The sequence below is a fragment of the Amblyraja radiata genome, chromosome 7, assembly GCF_010909765.2.
Source record: "Amblyraja radiata isolate CabotCenter1 chromosome 7, sAmbRad1.1.pri, whole genome shotgun sequence".
Taxonomy (NCBI): domain Eukaryota; kingdom Metazoa; phylum Chordata; class Chondrichthyes; order Rajiformes; family Rajidae; genus Amblyraja; species Amblyraja radiata.
In genome coordinates, this window is record NC_045962.1 from 81,798,506 (window position 1) to 81,817,232 (window position 18,727).

At 46.9% G+C, this 18,727-nt stretch overlaps 1 protein-coding gene across 5 annotated transcripts in view; it reads right to left on the bottom strand.

Moving 5' to 3' along the window:
- Window positions 1-18,727, bottom strand: part of bin1 (bridging integrator 1) — a 136,974-nt gene that overhangs the window by 24,572 nt on the left and 93,675 nt on the right. For 2 of the 5 annotated variants that reach the window (XM_033024855.1, XM_033024853.1), the window contains 4 exons: window positions 14,399-14,527; window positions 10,774-10,878; window positions 6,128-6,151; window positions 678-821 (listed from right to left, as the gene is read on the bottom strand). The exons of 1 other annotated variant lie outside the window; for it this stretch is intronic. In XM_033024855.1, coding sequence (XP_032880746.1) covers window positions 678-821; window positions 6,128-6,151; window positions 10,774-10,878; window positions 14,399-14,527 — 402 coding nt within the window. The remainder of the gene's footprint in view (window positions 1-677; window positions 822-6,127; window positions 6,152-10,773; window positions 10,879-14,398; window positions 14,528-18,727) is intronic. 2 more of the 5 variants (XM_033024854.1, XM_033024856.1) reach the window with 2 other exon arrangements.

Below are 18,727 nucleotides of genomic sequence, written 5' to 3' on the forward strand. Positions count from 1 at the left end.
CTGTTGGTACATTTTAAAAGAATTTTAAAATCAACAGAATAATTAAGGGAAAAACCTCAAATGCTAAAAGTTGGCACTTTATGTACCCAGTCATGGTCATAATGTCATCAGGTCCATCAGGAATAGGAGTAGAATTAGTCCATTCGGCCCATCAAGTCTACTCCGCCATTCAATCAAGGCTGAACTATCTCTCCCTCCTCACCCCATAACCTCTGACACCCGTACTAATCAAGAATCTAATCTCTGCCTTCAAAATATCCACTGACTCGGCCTCCACAGCCTTCAGTGGCAAAGAATTCCACAGATTCACCACCCTCTGACTAAAGAAATTTCCCCTCATCTCCTTCCTAAAGGAATGTCCTTTCATTTGGAGTAAACTCAATGAAAGAGTTTGATGTGGGGTCCCGATCCGAAATTCTTGATTAGCAAGGGTGTCAGGGGTTATGGAGAGATGGCAGGAGAATGGGGTTGAGAGAGGCAAGATAGATCAGCCATCACTGAATGGCAGAGTAGACATGATGGGCCAAATGGCCTAATTCTGCTCCTATCACTTATGAACAAGACAACGCACAAACTCGCGATATTGCAGATTGGGTACACTTGCACTTAAGAGCAAATTGAGAATGTTAGACATGGCAAGCACACATTCAACCACAGCGACAATGATTAACACTTACTTCAGCAGCGACTGGTGTTTTCTCCTCGAGTAGACTGGGCTGTGTCGACCAGTCCACTGCAAAAGTGATCTCACTAAAACCATCCCCAATAGCCAAGCTAGGGGAGGGGTCCGAAGACATGCTGTTAGGTGCATTCTTTTCAGGCTGGGGCAGTGCAGCAAGGAGGAAAGACAGGACAAAGAAACTTAGTGAGACAACAGGCAAGAAATCGAGAGACCCACATAATCAAACGCAAGAGCACCAGGTTTTTAATCTCCACAGCCAGAGTACGTGACGAACAAACTGTTCCAATAAATGCACTTCAGTTCAGTGCAGAGATATACAGCGCGGAAACAGGCCCTTCGACACCGATCCCCGCACACTAACACTATCCTACACACACTAGGGGCAATTTTACATTTCATACCAAGCCAATTAACCTACAAACCTGTACGTCTTTGGAGTGTGGGAGGAAACCGAAGATCTCGGAGAAAACCCACGCAGTCACAGGGAGAACGTACAACGGTACAGGCAGCACCCGTGGCCAGTATCGAACCTGGGTCTCTGGCGCTGTAAAGCAGCAACTCTAGCGCTGCACCGCCGCACTTAATCGGTTTGATTAATTCTCTATTGAAGATCTTGACTGCATATTTAAAAACCATTCAGGCCCTGGGCAAGCAACCCAGTTTGGAACTGAGAGGAGGGAATTAAATGCTAGAGCCAGGCTTTTGAAAACCTTATCTTAACATTTCTGCATTTAAAGAGAATTTGATTTTCTTTTACCATAATCAGCTGGTAATGCTGAGCCAAATTCCGATAATACTTTACATTAAGAAAAATCAGTGACATGAAATGACAAATATATCGAATCAGTCACAATCCCATTAAATGGGTTAAAATAGGTTGAAAGGAATTAAATAAATGCTCAAAGTCAAGCAGCAACAGTCAACATTTCAACTCAAATAGTTCATCTAGGGACAGTAATGGTGGCGTAGCGGTAGAGTTGCTGCCTTACAGCGCTTGCAGCGCCGGGGACCTGGGTTCAGTACTGATTACAGGTGCTGTCTGTACAGAATTTGTACGTCTCCCTGTGACCTGCGTGGGTTTTCTCCGCGATCTTCGGTTTTCCCCCACTCCAAAGACGTACAGGTTTGTAGGTTAATTGGCTTGGTGTATGTGTAAATTGGTGTGTGTGCGTGTGTGTTAAGGTGCGGGGATCGTTGGTCGGCGTGGACCCAGTGGGTCGATGGGCGTGTTTCCGCGCTGTATCTCTAAACTAAACTAGATAAACGGGAGGCAAGGAATTAGTGTTTTAAGACATTTAGGTTTGGTGTAGGAAGTGCTTTAGCTGAAAGGACTGGTTGAAATGGTAGGCAGATGTGAAGGGCAGGGATTGCAACTCCCACCTGCATGCAAGTCTGCGGAGAATAGGGAAGTGGTTGGCAATGTTGGAGAAAAGTAATGCGTGTGTGTGGAAATATGGTCTCATCAGAATGCTTAGAGGGAACCAAGACTGCTAGTTTTTGTTTCTAAATATTTCCTGATAACTTTCGTCTGCACCCACTCGTCTGGAGGAGGACTGGCCAAATGTTGTGCCTTCCACCACAGTGATGAATGCTGTGGTGGATGTTTGTGTTACAGTTTTATTGTGGTTGTGTGTTCTTTATTATTGTATCGCTGCAGACAACCCAAATTTCCACCAGCCTGGCTGTGTGGCAATAAATTATATCTAATCTAATCTAATCTAATCTAATCACCTCTTCCCCCGTCCTCCACAAACCCCTCTTAACCAAAACCTTAACCATTCTGTCATATGCTGAGAGAATGGAGCAGCTGGGCTTGTACACTATGGAGTTTAGAAGGATGAGAGGATATCTCATTGAAACATATAGGATTGTTAAGGGCTTGGACGCACTAGAGGCAGGAAACATGTTCCCGATGTTGGGGGAGTCCAGAACCAGGGGCCACAGTTTAAGAATAAGGAGTAAGCCATTTGGAACGGAGACGAGGAAACACTTTTTCTCACAGAGAGTGGCGAGTCTGTGGAATTCTCTGCCTCAGAGGGCGGTGGAGGCAGGCTCTCTGGATGCTTTCAAGAGAGAGCTAGATAGGGCTCTTAAAAATAGGAGTCAGGGGATATGGGGAGAAGACAGGAACGAGGTACAGATTGGGGATGATCAGCCATGATCACATTGAATGGTGGTGCTGGCTCGAAGGGCCAAATGGCCTACTCCTGCACCTACTGTCTATTGGCTATAAAGGTTAACCTATGCTGAGCGTTTGTCGGCACTGGAGTTTAGAAGGATGAGGGGGACCTCATTGAAACGCACAGAATAGTGAAAGGCTTGGATAGAGTGGATGTGGAGAGGATGTTTGCACTAGTGGGAGAGTCTTGGACTAGAGGTCATATCCTCAGAATGAAAGGACGTTCTTTTAGGAAGAAAACAAGGAGAAATTAATTTAGTCAGAGCGTGGTGAATCTGTGGAATTCTTTGCCACCGAAGGCTGTGGAGGACTAGTCAGTAGATATTTTTAAGACAGAGATAGATAGATTTGTGATTAGTACGGGTGGCAGAGGTTATGGGGGAGAGGGCAGGAGAATGGGGTTAGGAGGGAGAGATAGGTCAGCCCTGATTGAATGACGGAGTAGACTTGATGGGCGGAATGGCCTAATTCTACTCCTATCCCTTATGACCTCTCACCTTCGTAATTTTTAGAGATACAGCACAGAAACAGGCCCTTCGGCCCACCGAGTCTGCACTGACCAGCGATCCCAGCACACGAACACTATCCTACACACACTAGGGACAATTTAAACCTACACAAAGCCAAATAACCTACAAACCTGTACGTCTTTGAAGATTGGAAACCGAAGATCAAGGAGAAAACCCACGTGGTCACGGGGAGAACGTATAACCACGGTTGTGACAGCACCCGTAGTTGGGATCGAACCTGGGTTTCCTGCGCTGCAAGCTACAAGGATGTGACCAGGCCTCGAGTGTCTGAGCTATAGGGAGAGGTTGAGCAGGCTGGGAGTCTATTCCCTGGAGTGCAGGAGGATGAGGGGGGGGGGGGGGTTCTTATCGCGGTGTATAAGATCATAAGAGGAATAGGTAGATGCAGAGTCTCTTGCCCCGAGTAGGGGGAATTGAGATGAAGGGGAAAAAATTTAATAGGAATCTGAGGGGTAACTTTTTCATGGGTGTATGGAACAAGCTGGCAGAGGAGGTAGTTGAGGCAGGGACTATTGCAACATTTAAGAAACATTTGGACAGGTACGTGGACAGGACAGGTTTAGAGGGAATTGGGTTAAACGCATGCATGTGGGATTAGTGTAGATGGGACATGTTGGCCAGTGTGGGTAAGTTGGGCCGAAGGGCCTGTTTCCACGCTGTGTGACCCTATGTAGACGTTGTAAGAGTAAGTACGCCAAACTTTGTCCCAAATTTACAATGCACCGATGCATGTTAAAAAGTTATGGCCTCACTGAGTCTGATGCAGCCGTGCATGCAATGACTGCTGTACTGTACACAAATGCATTGTTTGAGAAGTATCATTTTACTCATTTGCAACAGATGTCACTATAGGAGTGTTACGAAGCGCATGTAAATGATACTTTCAGAAATCCAGCAAGAGACTTAATTAAATCGAACAGGTTATAACCAATAAGCAGATATTCATTTAGATTTTGCGTGGGTGTGCATCAGAGGCTCTACAACAGTATGCAGCCGCAACTTACTGGCATCCAGGTTGTCCACCAATTCCAGGCTGCATTTTTACATGGCACCTCCAGAAAGTCATAAGCCCACCACCAATTTTCTGGCATCTTTGGCTCCAAAGTCTTTCTGGATTATCCGTTTGTGGCACCGGAAAGTTCAGGAGCCGGGATGCCGGAACTCAAAGTCGGCTCTGGGAATGAATCTGCTGGCTGCGGCTGTTCCAGTGCCCTTCCCCCAGCGGGGTAAATTTGACCAGCCCATCGGTCGCTGAAATCGGCGATAGGAACGGATCTGTCGGCATTGGCCGGGCCGGCGTTCCGGAGCCCCGGAATGGGGGCAAATCCGATCGGCCGATCAGTGCAGAATTCCCGATGAGGTCGCGGCCGGCTGCCTCACCCGGCCTAGGCGCCACATATTAGGGGGGGGGGGAGGGGGGGGGGCTTCAGAGGAGGATTTGAAGTGCACTCTCGTAATTTTGTCCGGATTACAGGAGTTGCCGGACCACCAGTTGCCGGAGAGGGGGGAAAAATGAAAAATAAACGGTGGTGAATCTGTATATAATGCTGTGATAAATGAACAAAATTCCCATCTAAGGCAGACAAAAGTGCTGGAGAAACTCAGTGGGTGAGGCAGCATCTATGGAGCGAAGGAATAGGTGACGTTTCGGGTCGAGGGTCTCGTCCCTGAAACTTCACCTATTCCTTCGCTCCATAGATGCTGCCTCAGCCGCTGAGTTTCACCAGCACTTTTGTCTACCTTCGATTTCTCCAGCATCTGCAGTTCTTTCTTTAAAAATTCCTATCGATGTGCATTTTAAAACAAAAGCACTACATTTTCCCCAACTTGGGGTTCTCAAAACAAATTCCTAGAAGGTCTTTGTCCCAAATCCTGAATTGCAGAGCCAGGAATCTTCAGCCAGGAAGCTACTTAATTTCCCCTGAAATAAAAAGACTCTCCAAAATTGGGCAAGACAAATATTATTCTCAAGAGAACACCCATGCTATAAAATGAATATGCAAAGGAATATCAAATACACACACAGATAGAGACGAGACCAACAAGAATAACATTCACGAATGCACAAAAGAGAGGCTCTGCCTTCAATGCAAAGCAATGGGTACAAGCTCAGGACTTTGGCTGGGAAGGGGAGGGGGGGGGATGCAGAAACACAACACAATAAAAGCACTCTAGACACGAAGATATAGACACAAAATGCTGGAGTAACTCTGCGGAGTCAGGGGATATGGGAAGAAGGCAGGAACGGGGTACTGATTGGGGATGATCAGCCATGATCCCATTGAATGTCGGTGCTGGCTCAAAGGGCCAAATGGCCTGCTCCTGCACCTATTGTCTATTGTGATGGGGTGACGTAACGAGTCAAGGCCCCTCTTCAGACGAACAGTCAGGGGAGAGGGAAACTAGAGATATGGAAGGGTAGGATGTTGAAATGACAGATCAAAGGGGTCACTGATCAGGAGAATGTAGAATGGTTCATTGTTGGCTGAGGGGAAGGTAGCACACGTGGCTGTGGTGGTAAGTCTGGGTTATGAAGTGGTGATCTAGCTGGAGGAACCACACAGGGGATGAGCACAATGAAGAAGGGAAGCACTTAACCCCCTCCAAAGTGGAAGTGACAAGAGCTGATGAAAGCAGTTCGCACACAAAATGATCGCAAATTACAAAAAGGTGTAGGCATCAAACAGACAGACAGTGGACTTATGCATGCTGAAGTGTTTTATCCGCATTGCTTACCTCCCACATATCCCAAGGTAAAGTCTAGCATGTTGAATGAAATACGTTAAACATGTGAATGGAGAAGTCATGTTAGTAAGTTGCACTTTACACTAGTACCGTTACTCTCGCCGAAGGTAGACACAAAATGCTGGAGTAACTCAGCGGGACAGGCAGCATCTGTGGAGAGAAGGAACGGGTGACGTTTCGGGTCGAGACTCTTCCACAGACTGAGAGTCGGGGGAGGTTTCGCGACCCAGAAACGAGTCTGAAGAAGGGTCTCGACCCGAAATGTCACCCATCCCTTCCCTCCGGAGATGCTGCCCGTCCCGCTGAGTTACTCCAGCATTTTGAGTCTATCTTCAGTGCAAACCAGCATCTACAGTTCCACGCTACACCCTTATTCTCACCCTTTTTGTGGAATATATCTAGCGACAAGCTTTGCATACATCCTAAATTGAAGGCTTTTACACTGTACGTGTAATGCTGTGAATAGCTGGCAAACTAGCTTTCATAGAAAATTCAACGCAGGTATACTTCCAGCAATTCACAATTCTTTGTCCATTCCCAGTGTTTCTGTTGCAGCTAGATGAATAAATACACGGGAAAAATTATTTTCAAAATCAATGTTCTAAACGCATTGTGTAAGAAGGAACTGCAGATGCTGGTTTTACACCGAAGATATGGACACAAAATGCTGGAGTAACTCAGCGGGTTTTGAGTATAGGAGCAGGGAGGTTCTACTGCAGTTGTACAGGGTCTTGGTGAGACTACACCTGGAGTATTGCGTACAGTTTTGGTCTCCTAATCTGAGGAAAGATATTGTTGCAGTAGAGAGAGTACAGAGAAGGTTCACCAGACTGATTCCTGGGATGTCCGGACTTTCATATGAAGAAAGACTGGATAGACTCGGTTTGTACTCGCTAGAATTTAGAAGATTGAGGGGGGATCTTATAGAAACTTACAAAACCTTAAGGGGTTGGACAGGCTAGATGCAGGAAGATTGTTCCCAATGTTGGGGAAGTCCAGAACAAGGGGTCACAGTTTAAGGATAAGGGGGAAATCTTTTAGGACCGAGATGAGAAAAAGCATTTTTCACACAGAGAGTGGTGAATCTCTGGAATTCTCTGCCACAGAAGGTAGTTGAGGCCAGTTCATTGGCTATATTTAAGAGGGAGTTAGATGTGGCCCTTGTGGCTAAAGGGATCAGGAGGTATGGAGAGAAGGCAAGGTACAGGATACTGAGTTGGATGATCAGCCATGATCATATTGAATGGCGGTGCAGGCTCGAAGGGCCGAAAGGCCTACTTCTGCACATATTTTCTATGTTTCTATGTCTCTGGATAAAAGGAATGGGTCACATTTTTGAGTCTGAAGAAGGGTCTCGGCCAGAAAAGTCACCCGTTTCCTTCTCTCCAGAGATGCTGCCTGTCCCGCTGAGTTACTCCAGCATTTTGAGTCCATCTTCTGAGCCAAACACATTGTTGAGCAATTCCCTGCAGCATTCGATAGCTTGCTCCAGCTATCACCAAGATAATGTCAGGGTCATCTAGGAAATCAGATGAAATAACCCAAGGGTTGACTTTCCACAACTTCATTTCCGGTTGAAGAATAGATCAGAGGAAACAACAGTCTACGCTGCAAAATTAGATTTCAGAGGATGTTTGGTTGATAGGCAAACTGGCAAGGAAAAATGGAGATAGACACAAAAATACTGGAGTAACTCAGCGGGTCAGACAGCATCTCTGGAGAAAAGGACAAGGAAAAAAAGGGAGCTTGGGGGCACATACCAGGGGCCTTGCATTGGGCACTCCGTCAAGGATTCATGCAACCATGTGGCATAAGTTGACTTCAAGATCCAAAGAAAATAGCGGAGTCAGGGGATATGGGGAGAAGGCATGAACGGGGTACTGATTGGGGATGATCAGCCATGATCACATTGAATGGCGGTGCTGGCTCAAAGGGCCAAATGGCCTACTCCTGCATCTATTGTCTATTGTCTAAAGTTTCAAAAATGTAGTCAGCAAGGCTCTTGATGGAATGGTAAATAGACCAAATGATTACCATTTGAGTCTGAAGAAGGGTCTCGACCCTAAAGGTCGCCTATTTCCTTCGCTCCATAGATGCTGTCCTCACCCGCTGAGTTTCTCCAGCACTTTTGTCTACGAATGAATACCATAATCATTTCCACCAAGATGCAGCACAGAACACCCACAGGAGATCCTTTACACCAAGGTGATCCAAACTGGACAACTCCTCCCTCTTCTGTCGTGGGGATAGACTGGCTCCCCTTCTCTCTCTCTCCCCCCACCCCCCCACCCCCCAACAATCTTTGAACAGCCCCAAACCTGGACTTTCAACTCATCACTAACTTCAAGTCCCATGAATTTTGTTGTGTTTTACAGGCCAATTCCCTCCTGAGATAAATAATGTTCTATCGTATCGTATCGTATAATGCTGCCTTAGCCTAATCCCAGAAATAGCCATTACACACTGGTCTGCCTTGCATCACAGGAAAGACATTGACTTGCGTGACTAATGCATGCTGACCAGATGGGGCAAGGACGAGTAGATGGGCTGAAGGGCCGTGTTCCATTTCTGGATTCCTTCATTGCAAGATTTGCTCAAGGTTTTGACGCTATCGGACCCACTTATTGGAGGGCCGAATGGCCTACTCCTGCACCTATTGTAAACTGACGAAATGTTGGAAATGTTTGCATCGGAATGCGCATTGAGGCGATATAAAGACCGAGGGGACAGCTATCGTTAAAGACATTGATGCCATTTTCAACCATGGCTCAACCACTAACCAAACCTCTGCATAAGATGCTGTTGAAAGCATGAATAACCTTAATACAAGCAGGTCAGTGGTGAACTCATCACCAATCTATTGATTTGGGACGATCAGCCATGATCACAATGATCTCGAAGGGCTGAATGGCCTCCTCCTGCACCTATTTTCTATGTTTCAATTTTTTTAAATGCCGAAGGATGGTAGGTCTGAGGCACCTGAATAAAAATTTGATCTGTTAATCTGTTCAACATCGAGACAACATTTCTTTGGATGATCATGGCATATGCCAAGATTCAGTGTTGTTTGTGTATTGAACATTCTGGGTTAATAGGCTTCCAAGTGACACTGCACCAGGACTCGTGAAAATGTCCAAACAACCCAAGTAGTTTACCAGCAACTACATGTAACTTGACTTGCACACAACTGTGATCTGACCACTGTTGGTCAGAATATAGTCTCAGTCCACTCTGCTGTTCGGTCTGTGATTTAACTTTGTTTAGTTCAGAGATACAGCGCGGAGCCAAGCCCTTCGAGTCCGCATGGACCGGCGATCCCCGCACACTAACACTATCCTACACACACACACACTAGGGAAACATTTATACATTTTTATACCAAGCCAATTAACCTACAAATCAGTACGTCTTTGAAGTGTGGGAGGAAACCGAAGATCTTGGAGAAAACCCACGCGGGTCACAAGGGGAACGTACAAAACATGTACAGACAGCGTGGTTCGCTGGTTCGTAGTCAGGATCGAACCAGAGTCTCTGGCACTATCAGGCAGCAGCTCTACTGCTGCGCCACAGTGCTGCCTTTTTTCCCCGCAAAAGGTCCTACATTTTATGGGGTTGCACAGTGGCGCAGGGGTAGAGCTGCTGCCATACCATGCCAGGGACCAGAATTCAATCCTGTCAACGGGTGCTGGCTGTACGTTCAACCTGTGACCGTGTAGGTTTTCCTCCCACATTGCAGGTTTGTAGGTTAAGTGGCTTCTGTAATTTGTCCCCAGTGTGTAGGATCGAACTAGTGTACTGGTGATCATTGGTCGGCATGGACTATGAGTGCTGAAGGGCCCGCATCCACGCTGTATTTCTAATCCATCCTGTTGCACTAATCCACAGATTAATCTTCTAGCACCTAGCTTCAACCAGGCTGTAGGCGGATTACAGCTCCTTCAGCTGCGACTCTCTGGGAAATCAAAAGGAGAGTGATCATTTGTTCACCACTCCTTCCCAAGGATATGATAGCCTGGTGCAGCCCACAAGTAATTCTTCTACCCAACCAGTAGAAGTTGCCAACTGTCCTGTATTAGCCGGGACATCCCATATATTGGGCTAAATTGGTTTGTCCTGTACAGGACCGCCCTTGTTCCGTATTTGACTGCTACTGCTCGGGTCGAGGGGACTGTCGGGTCGGAGCGCCGCTTCCGGCCCTGCCTCACCCGTCCCGACGTAGTGCAGCCCATGGAGTGCAGCAGCAGCACCGCCTCGCCCGTGGCCCCGTCGGTCGGCAGCTCGGCCAGCTGTCCTGCCCTTCGGACATTCATTTACCGCCGACACCACCACCCCTCCTTCTCATGGCCGATCATCGGTTCATGAGTTGGATGGGGCGCCGGACTTTGAGCGCCCGGGGCAAAACTCCTCAGCTGGCCCGCTGGCTGGGCTTAGTGTGCAGTCCAGCACCCGGGCCAACTCATCATTCACCCAGCCACGGCCGAGTCGGTCAACGAATTGCCGTCGGGAATTTGTCCCGTATTTTGACCGTTTTTGTCCCTTATTTGGGAGTGAGAATGTTGGCAACCCTAAGTACAAGTGTCAATGCCTGGAATATTTTCGGTGAATAACCCAGAGACGAAATGCGGAGCTGAACAAACCTGGGAGACTGGAGAAGGTGCCCTCACTACTGGAGTAGATTCTGGCTTCAGAGGTTCAAAGTCCAGGAGGGTTCCTTCATCCTGCAGAGGCCCAGGAGCCTCAAACTAGGGTGGAGTTTGCGTGCACAAGGGGGAGAGAGAGAGAAACAAAAACACAAGAGAAAGCAGTTTACTCCTTTGCCACAAGTTACAACACAATGAAGCACAAGCAAGCAAACATCAATGGAGGACAAAGAAGGGAGAGATTGAACTTTTTTTCACCTTCCATCGCAGTGAGGAATGCGGATGAGTCACTGTGGTGGATGTTTATGTTTAAATGTGTTTTGTGTGTTCAAATGCTTTTTAGTGGTATGACTGTGGCAAATGAAATTCCTCGTATGTTGCAAAACATACTTGGCTAATAAAATATGATTTTGATTATTACAATTATGAAAATGTGGAGATTCACAGTTTGGAGATGAAATGCCAGTTCAGTTTAGTTTATCATCACATAAGCCGAGGTACAGCAAAACGCTTTTGGTGCGTGCTAACCAGTCAGCGGAAAGACAATACATGATCACAATCGACCCATTTACAGTGTATAGATGCATGATAAGGGAATAACATTTAGTGCCAGGTAAAGCCAGCAAGGATAATTCCAGGGTCACCAAAGATGTGGATAGTAGTTCAGGACTGCTCGCTGGTTGTGGTAGGATGGTTCAGTTGGCTGATAACAGCTGGGGAAGAAACAGTCCTTGAATTAATCCTAACAGGATCTATCCAAGAGGAAAATGCCCAAAAACACCCCTGAAAAACATTCAATTATGGGAAGTTTTGAGGAAGGACATTCTCGCTATTGAGGGAGTGCAGCGTAGCTTCACGAAGTTAATTCTCGGGATGGCGGGACTGTCATATGATGAAAGGATGGAACAACTGGGCTTGTATTCACTGGAATTTAGAAGGATGAGAGGGCATCTTACAATAAAATATAAAATTATTAGGTCTGACAGTCTGAAGAAGGGTTTCGGCCTGAAACGTTGCCCGTTTCCTTTGCTCCATAGATGCTGCTGCACCCGCTGAGTTTCTCCAGCACTTTTGTCTACCTAAAATTATTAAGGGATTGGACAGGCTAGATGCAGGAAACATATTCCCGATGTTGGGGGAGTCCAGAACCAGGGGCCACAGTTTAAGAATAAGGGGTAGGCCCCCATTTTGAACTGAGACGAGGAAAAACGTTTTCACCCAGAGTTGTGAATCTATGGAATTCGCTGCCTCAGAAGGCAATGGAGGCCGATTCACTGGGTGGATTCAAAAGAGAGTTGGATAGAGCTCTCAGGGCTAGCGGAATCAAGGGGTATGGGGTGAACGCAGGAACGGGATAATGATTGCGGATGATCAGCCATGATCACATTTATTGGCTCGAAGGGCTGGATGGCCTACTCCTGCACCTATTGTCTGTGTGTCTATGATGTTTTGTCTTGACCTCTGTACTCAATCTTGAAGCCTATGTTGAATATATTCAGTTAAGTACATGGCCCTCTTCAGCTGTATCAAATTAATGGACAACATTTAGACTCTATTTCCTTCGTTGATTTATAAAGAGGCAGAGGGGAAAAAAATAAATAAAAACAGATGCTGCAAATGGGCAGCGGAAGTAATTGATAGACACAAAATGCTGGAGTAACTCAGCGGGTCAGGCAGCATCTCCGGAGCGAAGGAATAGGTGACGTATCAGGTCGAGACCTTTCTTCGTACTGAGAGTCAGGAGGGTGGGGGGGGGGGAAGCTCAGAACAAAGCGGAGCCGGCAGCGATGACCAAGGAAGGGTGGAGCCCACAATGGTCCATTGTTGGCTGTGGAAGAGATGATAACGATGTGGATATGGACGCGAACGATATGGAACCGAGACGAGGAAACGCTTTTTCTCACAGAGAGTTGCGAGTCTGTGGAATTGGTATAAACCAGCATCTGCTGTTCATCTGTTTGAAGAAGCGCCAAAACATCCAGAATCAGAGCCACTGTTTAGGAATACGGGGTACGCCATTTAGAAGCCATTGGAGTGTAATATAGATAGATAGGCGTGGACATGGCGAGCAGAAGGTCTCCATTCTGTGCCACACGACTCGGACTCATCTTAAAGTACAGCCAAAATAGACGGCAACCATTGACCAATAATTGCAGACACATTCTTCAAACCTTAACATCAAGTAAAACTGCTGAAGTTGAACAATCAATAAAATTCAAACAACATTTTAAAATAAACAAAGCAGCCAATCCATTCCACCTGCAATTGTTGAAATCTATTCATGCTTAATTCATGCTGCTGTGATTCATTCAGATACTGGACTGGTATTGTCAGTCACAGACAAAGCTGCCTGACAAATAGCCTTTAGACATTTGCAAGGCATTGCATGCAAAGTCTGTTAAGTGAACATGCCAAGCATGGGTGTCAGGGGTTACGGGGAGAAGGCAGGAGAACGGGGTTGAGAGGGAAAGATAGATCAGCCGTGATTGAGTGGCGCTGTAAACTCGATGGGCCGAATGGCCCAATTCTGCTCCTAGAACTTACGAAGCAAAAAAAATTATTAATCAAAATTTGACACCAAATCACAAACTTGCACAAGCAACTAAACACACAAAAACGTTTGCAAGATCTTGGGCTGCCATCCAGGCCTATACAAATGGAAAAATCTTTCACCATGCATTTCAAATGCAAATCTCGTGCATTTTGTTTCTGACTAGTTTGGACCTCCTGCAACTAAATGTCTGTCAGACTGCACTGGGAAAAGGAGGAGAAGGCCATTTGGCCCTTTGAGCCTGTTCCACCATTTAGCTAACCAGTCTAACAGAAAACTTTAAAACAGATCCATAATTCAGGATAATCTATTCGCAAAATAGACATAAGATGCTGGAATAATATTAGGGAGGCGTGGTGGCACTACTGTTGCTATCTAACAGCACCAGAGACCCGGGTTCGATCCTGACTAAGGATGCCGTCTGTATGGAGTTTGTACGTTCTCCCCGTGACCTACATAGGTTGTCTCCAGCAGCTCCAGTTTTCTCCCATACTCCAAAGACATGCAGGTTTGTAGGGTAATTGACTTGATAAAAATCGTAAATTGATCCGAATGTGTGTAGCACAGTGTTAGCATGCAGGGATCGCTGGCTGGCACGGACTCGGAGGGCCGAAGGGCCTCCTTCCGTGCTGTATCTCTAAACTAAACCTAAGCGGGTCAGGCAACAGCTCTAGAGCAAAGGAATAGGTGATATTTTGGGTCGGTCAGAAAATGGGGGTCCGACCCAAAATGTCTTCTATTCCTTTTCTCCAGAGATGCTGCCTGACCCACTGTGCTACTCCAGCATTTTGTGTCTATCTTTGGCATGAACCAGCATCTGCAGTTCCTTCCTGCACAATTTAGGATACAATGACAAATAAGGTGGCAGCCCAAGTCTAAATGAAACTTCCAAGAGTGCTATTACTGGGTGATTTAGGTGACTAATACAAACAGTCGCCTGTTAACACAAGGCATGCTTCATGCACCAACAGGTGAAGATTAGATGAAAGGGTTAACGGTGGCAAACAGTGTTAAGATGAGGTTGATGGTGATTCACAATGGAACTGGGGGGCAAGTGTGGAAACCGCAAACCTGAGAAGGCGTCGTCACACTTATCTCTGGGATGTAATTGTCATCAAAAAGATTGAGGATATTTTCTTGCTTGATGTCCTTGGATGGCGTGACCTTTGGAGGAGGGGGCACTGGAGGACCTTTCCTTTGCTGCACGTGCAGAGAGAGACGTCAATAGCAAAAGGCAACGTGACCACAAGCTGAACATTTCCCCCCGCAAACATCGCTTCCGAGACCAAATCAGCAGGGAGCCGTCAAGAGCAGAACCAGCCGACACAGAACGCACACATTGACATGGAAGTGATCTGGTAAGTTGCAACTTTTCAAAAGGTACCACAGTAATACGTAGTTCAGTTCATTGCCACGTGTACCGAGGTACATTTAGAAGCTTTTTGTTGTGTCATATCCAGTCAGCAAAAAAAGACGATTACAATCGAGCCACCCACAGTGTACAGATACAGAGTAACGGGCATAACGTTTAATTCAAGGTAAAGTCCAACTTAAGACAGTCTCTAACTGTCTAACAGTCTCCAACTGATGCAACGAGACCTGGGTGTCATGGTACACCAGTCATTGAAAGTAGGCATGCAGGTGCAGCAGGCAGTGAAGAAAGCGAGTGGTATGTTAGCATTCATAGCAAAAGGATTTGAGTATAGGAGCAGGGAGGTTCTACTGCAGGTGTACAGGGCCTTGGTGAGACCACACCTGGAGTATTGTCTCCTAATCTGAGGAAAGACATTCTTGCCATAGAGGGAGTACAGAGAAGGTTCACCAGACTGATTCCTGGGATGGCAGGACTTTCATATGAAGAAAGACTGGATAGACTCGGCTTGTACTCGCTAGAATTTAGAAGATTGAGGGGGGATCTTATAGAAACTTACAAAATTCTTAAGGGGTTGGACAGGCTAGATGCAGGAAGATTGTTCCCGATGTTGGGGAGGTCCAGAACAAGGGGTCACAGTTTAAGGATAAGGGGGAAGTCTTTTAGGACCGAGATGAGAAAAACATTTTTCACACAGAGAGTGGTGAATCTGTGGAGTTCTCTGCCACAGAAGGTAGTTGAGGCAAGTTAATTGGCTATATTTAAGAGGGAGTTAGACGTGGCCCTTGTGGCTAAAGGGATCAGCGGGTATAGAGAGAAGGCAGGTACAGGATACTGAGTTGGATGATCAGCAATGATCATATTGAATGGCGGTGCAGGCTCGAAGGGCCGAATGGCCTACTCCTGCACCTATTTTCTATGTTTCTATGTTTCTAATGTGATGATTGGCAGCTTATCATCCCACCACAAAACCCAAACCAGACCAATAAGCGGCGCAACGGTAGAGTTGCTGCTTTACAGCGCCGGTAGACCAGGGTTCGATCCTGACCACGGTGGCTGTCAGTACGGAGTTTGTACGATCCCCCCGTGAATTTTTGCAGAGATCTTCGGTTTCCTTCCACACATCAAAAATTAACAGGTTTGTAGTTTAATCGGCTTGGGACAAGTGTAAATTGTCCCTAGTGTGTGTAGGATAGTGTATGTGTGCGGGGATCACTGGTCGGTGTGGACTCGGTGGGCTGAAGGGCCTGTTTCTGCGCTGTATCTCTAAACTAAAGGCACACTCAAGACAGACAACTTAAAAGAAACCACGAAAATAGTTACAACGGGACACGACCTCCCGTCACAGGGAATGAACTATAATCATAATACACTAACCTTGATAATAATAATTCTATGGCCTTTAATCCCACCCTAGGAGTCTTTGTCTAGCAATGTTAAAAATGAACCAAGCTGTTTGGATTGTTTTATTTGATTAAAGTTAAGGGCCTGTCCCACCGTACGAGGTAATTCAAGAGCTCTCCCAAGTTTTAAAAAAAAAAATCAAACTCGTGGTAAGTACGTAGAATGTACGTAGCGGGCACGTTGGAGCTCGGGACGTCTCGTAGCGCTAACGGCAGGTACTCGGGAAACGCGGTAAGCTCGTGAAGATTTTTCAACATGTTGAAAAATGTCAACGAGAGCCCCGAGTACCTACGAGCGGCTATTACTGTAATTCTCCGAGTTCGAATTCAGGGGAAACTCGGGAGAATTAGCTCGTACAGTGGGACAGCCCCTTTAGCGATCTATTACCCAAGATTACCCATTATCAAACACCAACCAAGTCCACTGCTCTGCCCAACTTCAGAGATCCGGGTTCGGTCCCGACTACGGGTCCTGTCTGTACGGAGTTTGTACGTTCTCCTCCCCCTCCCCGAAGCCTTTGCTTTCCTCCCACACTCCAAAGACAATAGATAATAGCCAATAGACAATAGGTGCAGTAGTAGACCATTCGGCCCTTCGACCCAGCACCGTCATTCAATGTGATCATGGCTGATCATCCCCAATCAGTACCCCGTTCCTGCCTTCTCCCCATATCCCCTGACTGCTATCTTTAAGAGCCCTATCTAGCTCTCTCTTAATAGTATCCAGAGAACCGGCCTCCACCGCCCTATGAGGCAGAGAATTCCAGGGGCTCACAACTGTGTGAAAAGACATACAGGTTTGTAGGCTAATTGGCTTGGTATAAATGTAAATTGATCCTAGTGCGTGTGTCGGATAGTGTTAACGCGAGGGGATCGCTGGTCGGCGCGGACTCGGTGGGGGCGAAGGGCCCGTTTCCCCGCTATATCTCTAAATTAAACATTCAATTAAAACAGCAGCATTCCAGACAGACACATTTTGCTATCTGCTGTCCATTACATTAAACATCGAGTCCATTTGATTTATTGGGAATAGCAAGCTGCTGGCAGCCATGCAATAACACGCCCAACATATATAATCACCCAGTGAGAGATGGTGCATTGCACCTGCCTGTAGCACAAGGCCGACCGATGAATCACCACAGGAGGGGCAGAATCACACCCACAACAGAACAATGCAATACTGGCAGTCCAGTTACCTACACGGATTCACTCCGAGGTCGGTCCACAAACCATTTTTTCACCCAAGTCAGAGGAGAGCCATTTCTCCCCCAAAAAAATGTAAAAGCCTACTTCCCAAAATAGTTGAGCCTCCCCTTCCTAATGTTCTATATTTACTCGCAGTAGGGCGGCACGGTGGCGCAGCGATACAGCTGCTGCCTCACGGAAGCAGGACCAGGGTTCGATCCCGACTACGGGTGTTTCTCTGTACGGAGTTTGTACGTTCTCCCCGTGACCCGCGTGGGTTTTCTCCGGGATCTCTGGTTTCCTCCCACCCCGGGTCTCCATTGTCCTTTGCCCCCCAACCACCCCCCCCCCCCCCCCCATTGTCCATTGTCCTTCCCCTCCACCCTCATGGCTGTCCTCCCACGCCAAGTCCTCCGTGGTTCTTCCCCTCCCCCTCACAGTGTCTGAATCTCATCGACCACGGGTCAACCCGCGAGACATCGCCACCGCCACGAGGCTTCACCACTGCCGCTGCTGAGGTACTCCTAGTACTTATGAGTGGAGGCAAATCATACTCAGTACCCAAACCTTAGTTCAGAGGGGCGGCAAATGCTTAGAAAATGGTCAGGTTTTCAGAAACCAAGAGAGGTTGTGGATGAACTTGTGTTAACCTTGGAATGGGGACAAAGGCCGAAGGAGCCGCGAGGGTTGCTGATATTTATATCTGGGGCTCGGAGGGTAAACCAGTTTACCTCAGATTTCCAGGGCTGTTGCAAAGGGCCCTAGTGAGCCCACACCTGGAGTATTGTGTACAGTTTGGGTCCCCTAATTTGAGGAAGAACATTCTTGCTATTTAGGGAGTGCATCGTACGTTTACAAGGTTATATCCCAGGATGGTGGGACCTGTGATATGCTGAGACAATGGAGCGGCTGGGCTTGTACACTCTGGAGTTTAGAGGGATGAGAGGGTATCTTATTGAAACATATAAGATTATTAAAGATTTGGACACGCTAGAGGCAGGAAACATGTTCCCGATGTTGGGGGAGTCCAGAACCAGGGGCCACCGTTTAAGAATAAGGGGTAAGCCATTTAAAACAGAGACAAGGAAATACTACTTCAGTTGTGTGTGTGGAATTCTCTGCCTCAGAAGGCGGTGGGGGCCAGTTCTCTGGATACTTTCAAGAGAGAGCTAGATAGGGCTCTCAAAGATAGCGGAATCAGAGGATATGGGGAGAAGGCAGGAACGGAGCACTGATTAGGGATGATCAGCCATGATCACATTGAATGGCGGTGCTGGCTCGAAGGGCCGAATGGCCTATCCATGCACCTATTGTCAAGCACCAGACACGTGTACAGAAGTTAACACGAGGAAGTGAAGGAGAAATAACTGCATTCTTCCTGCAAGACAAAAAGTCAGGGTGAGAGGGCAGAGGGATGCTATCCCGTATCCAGGGGCCAAC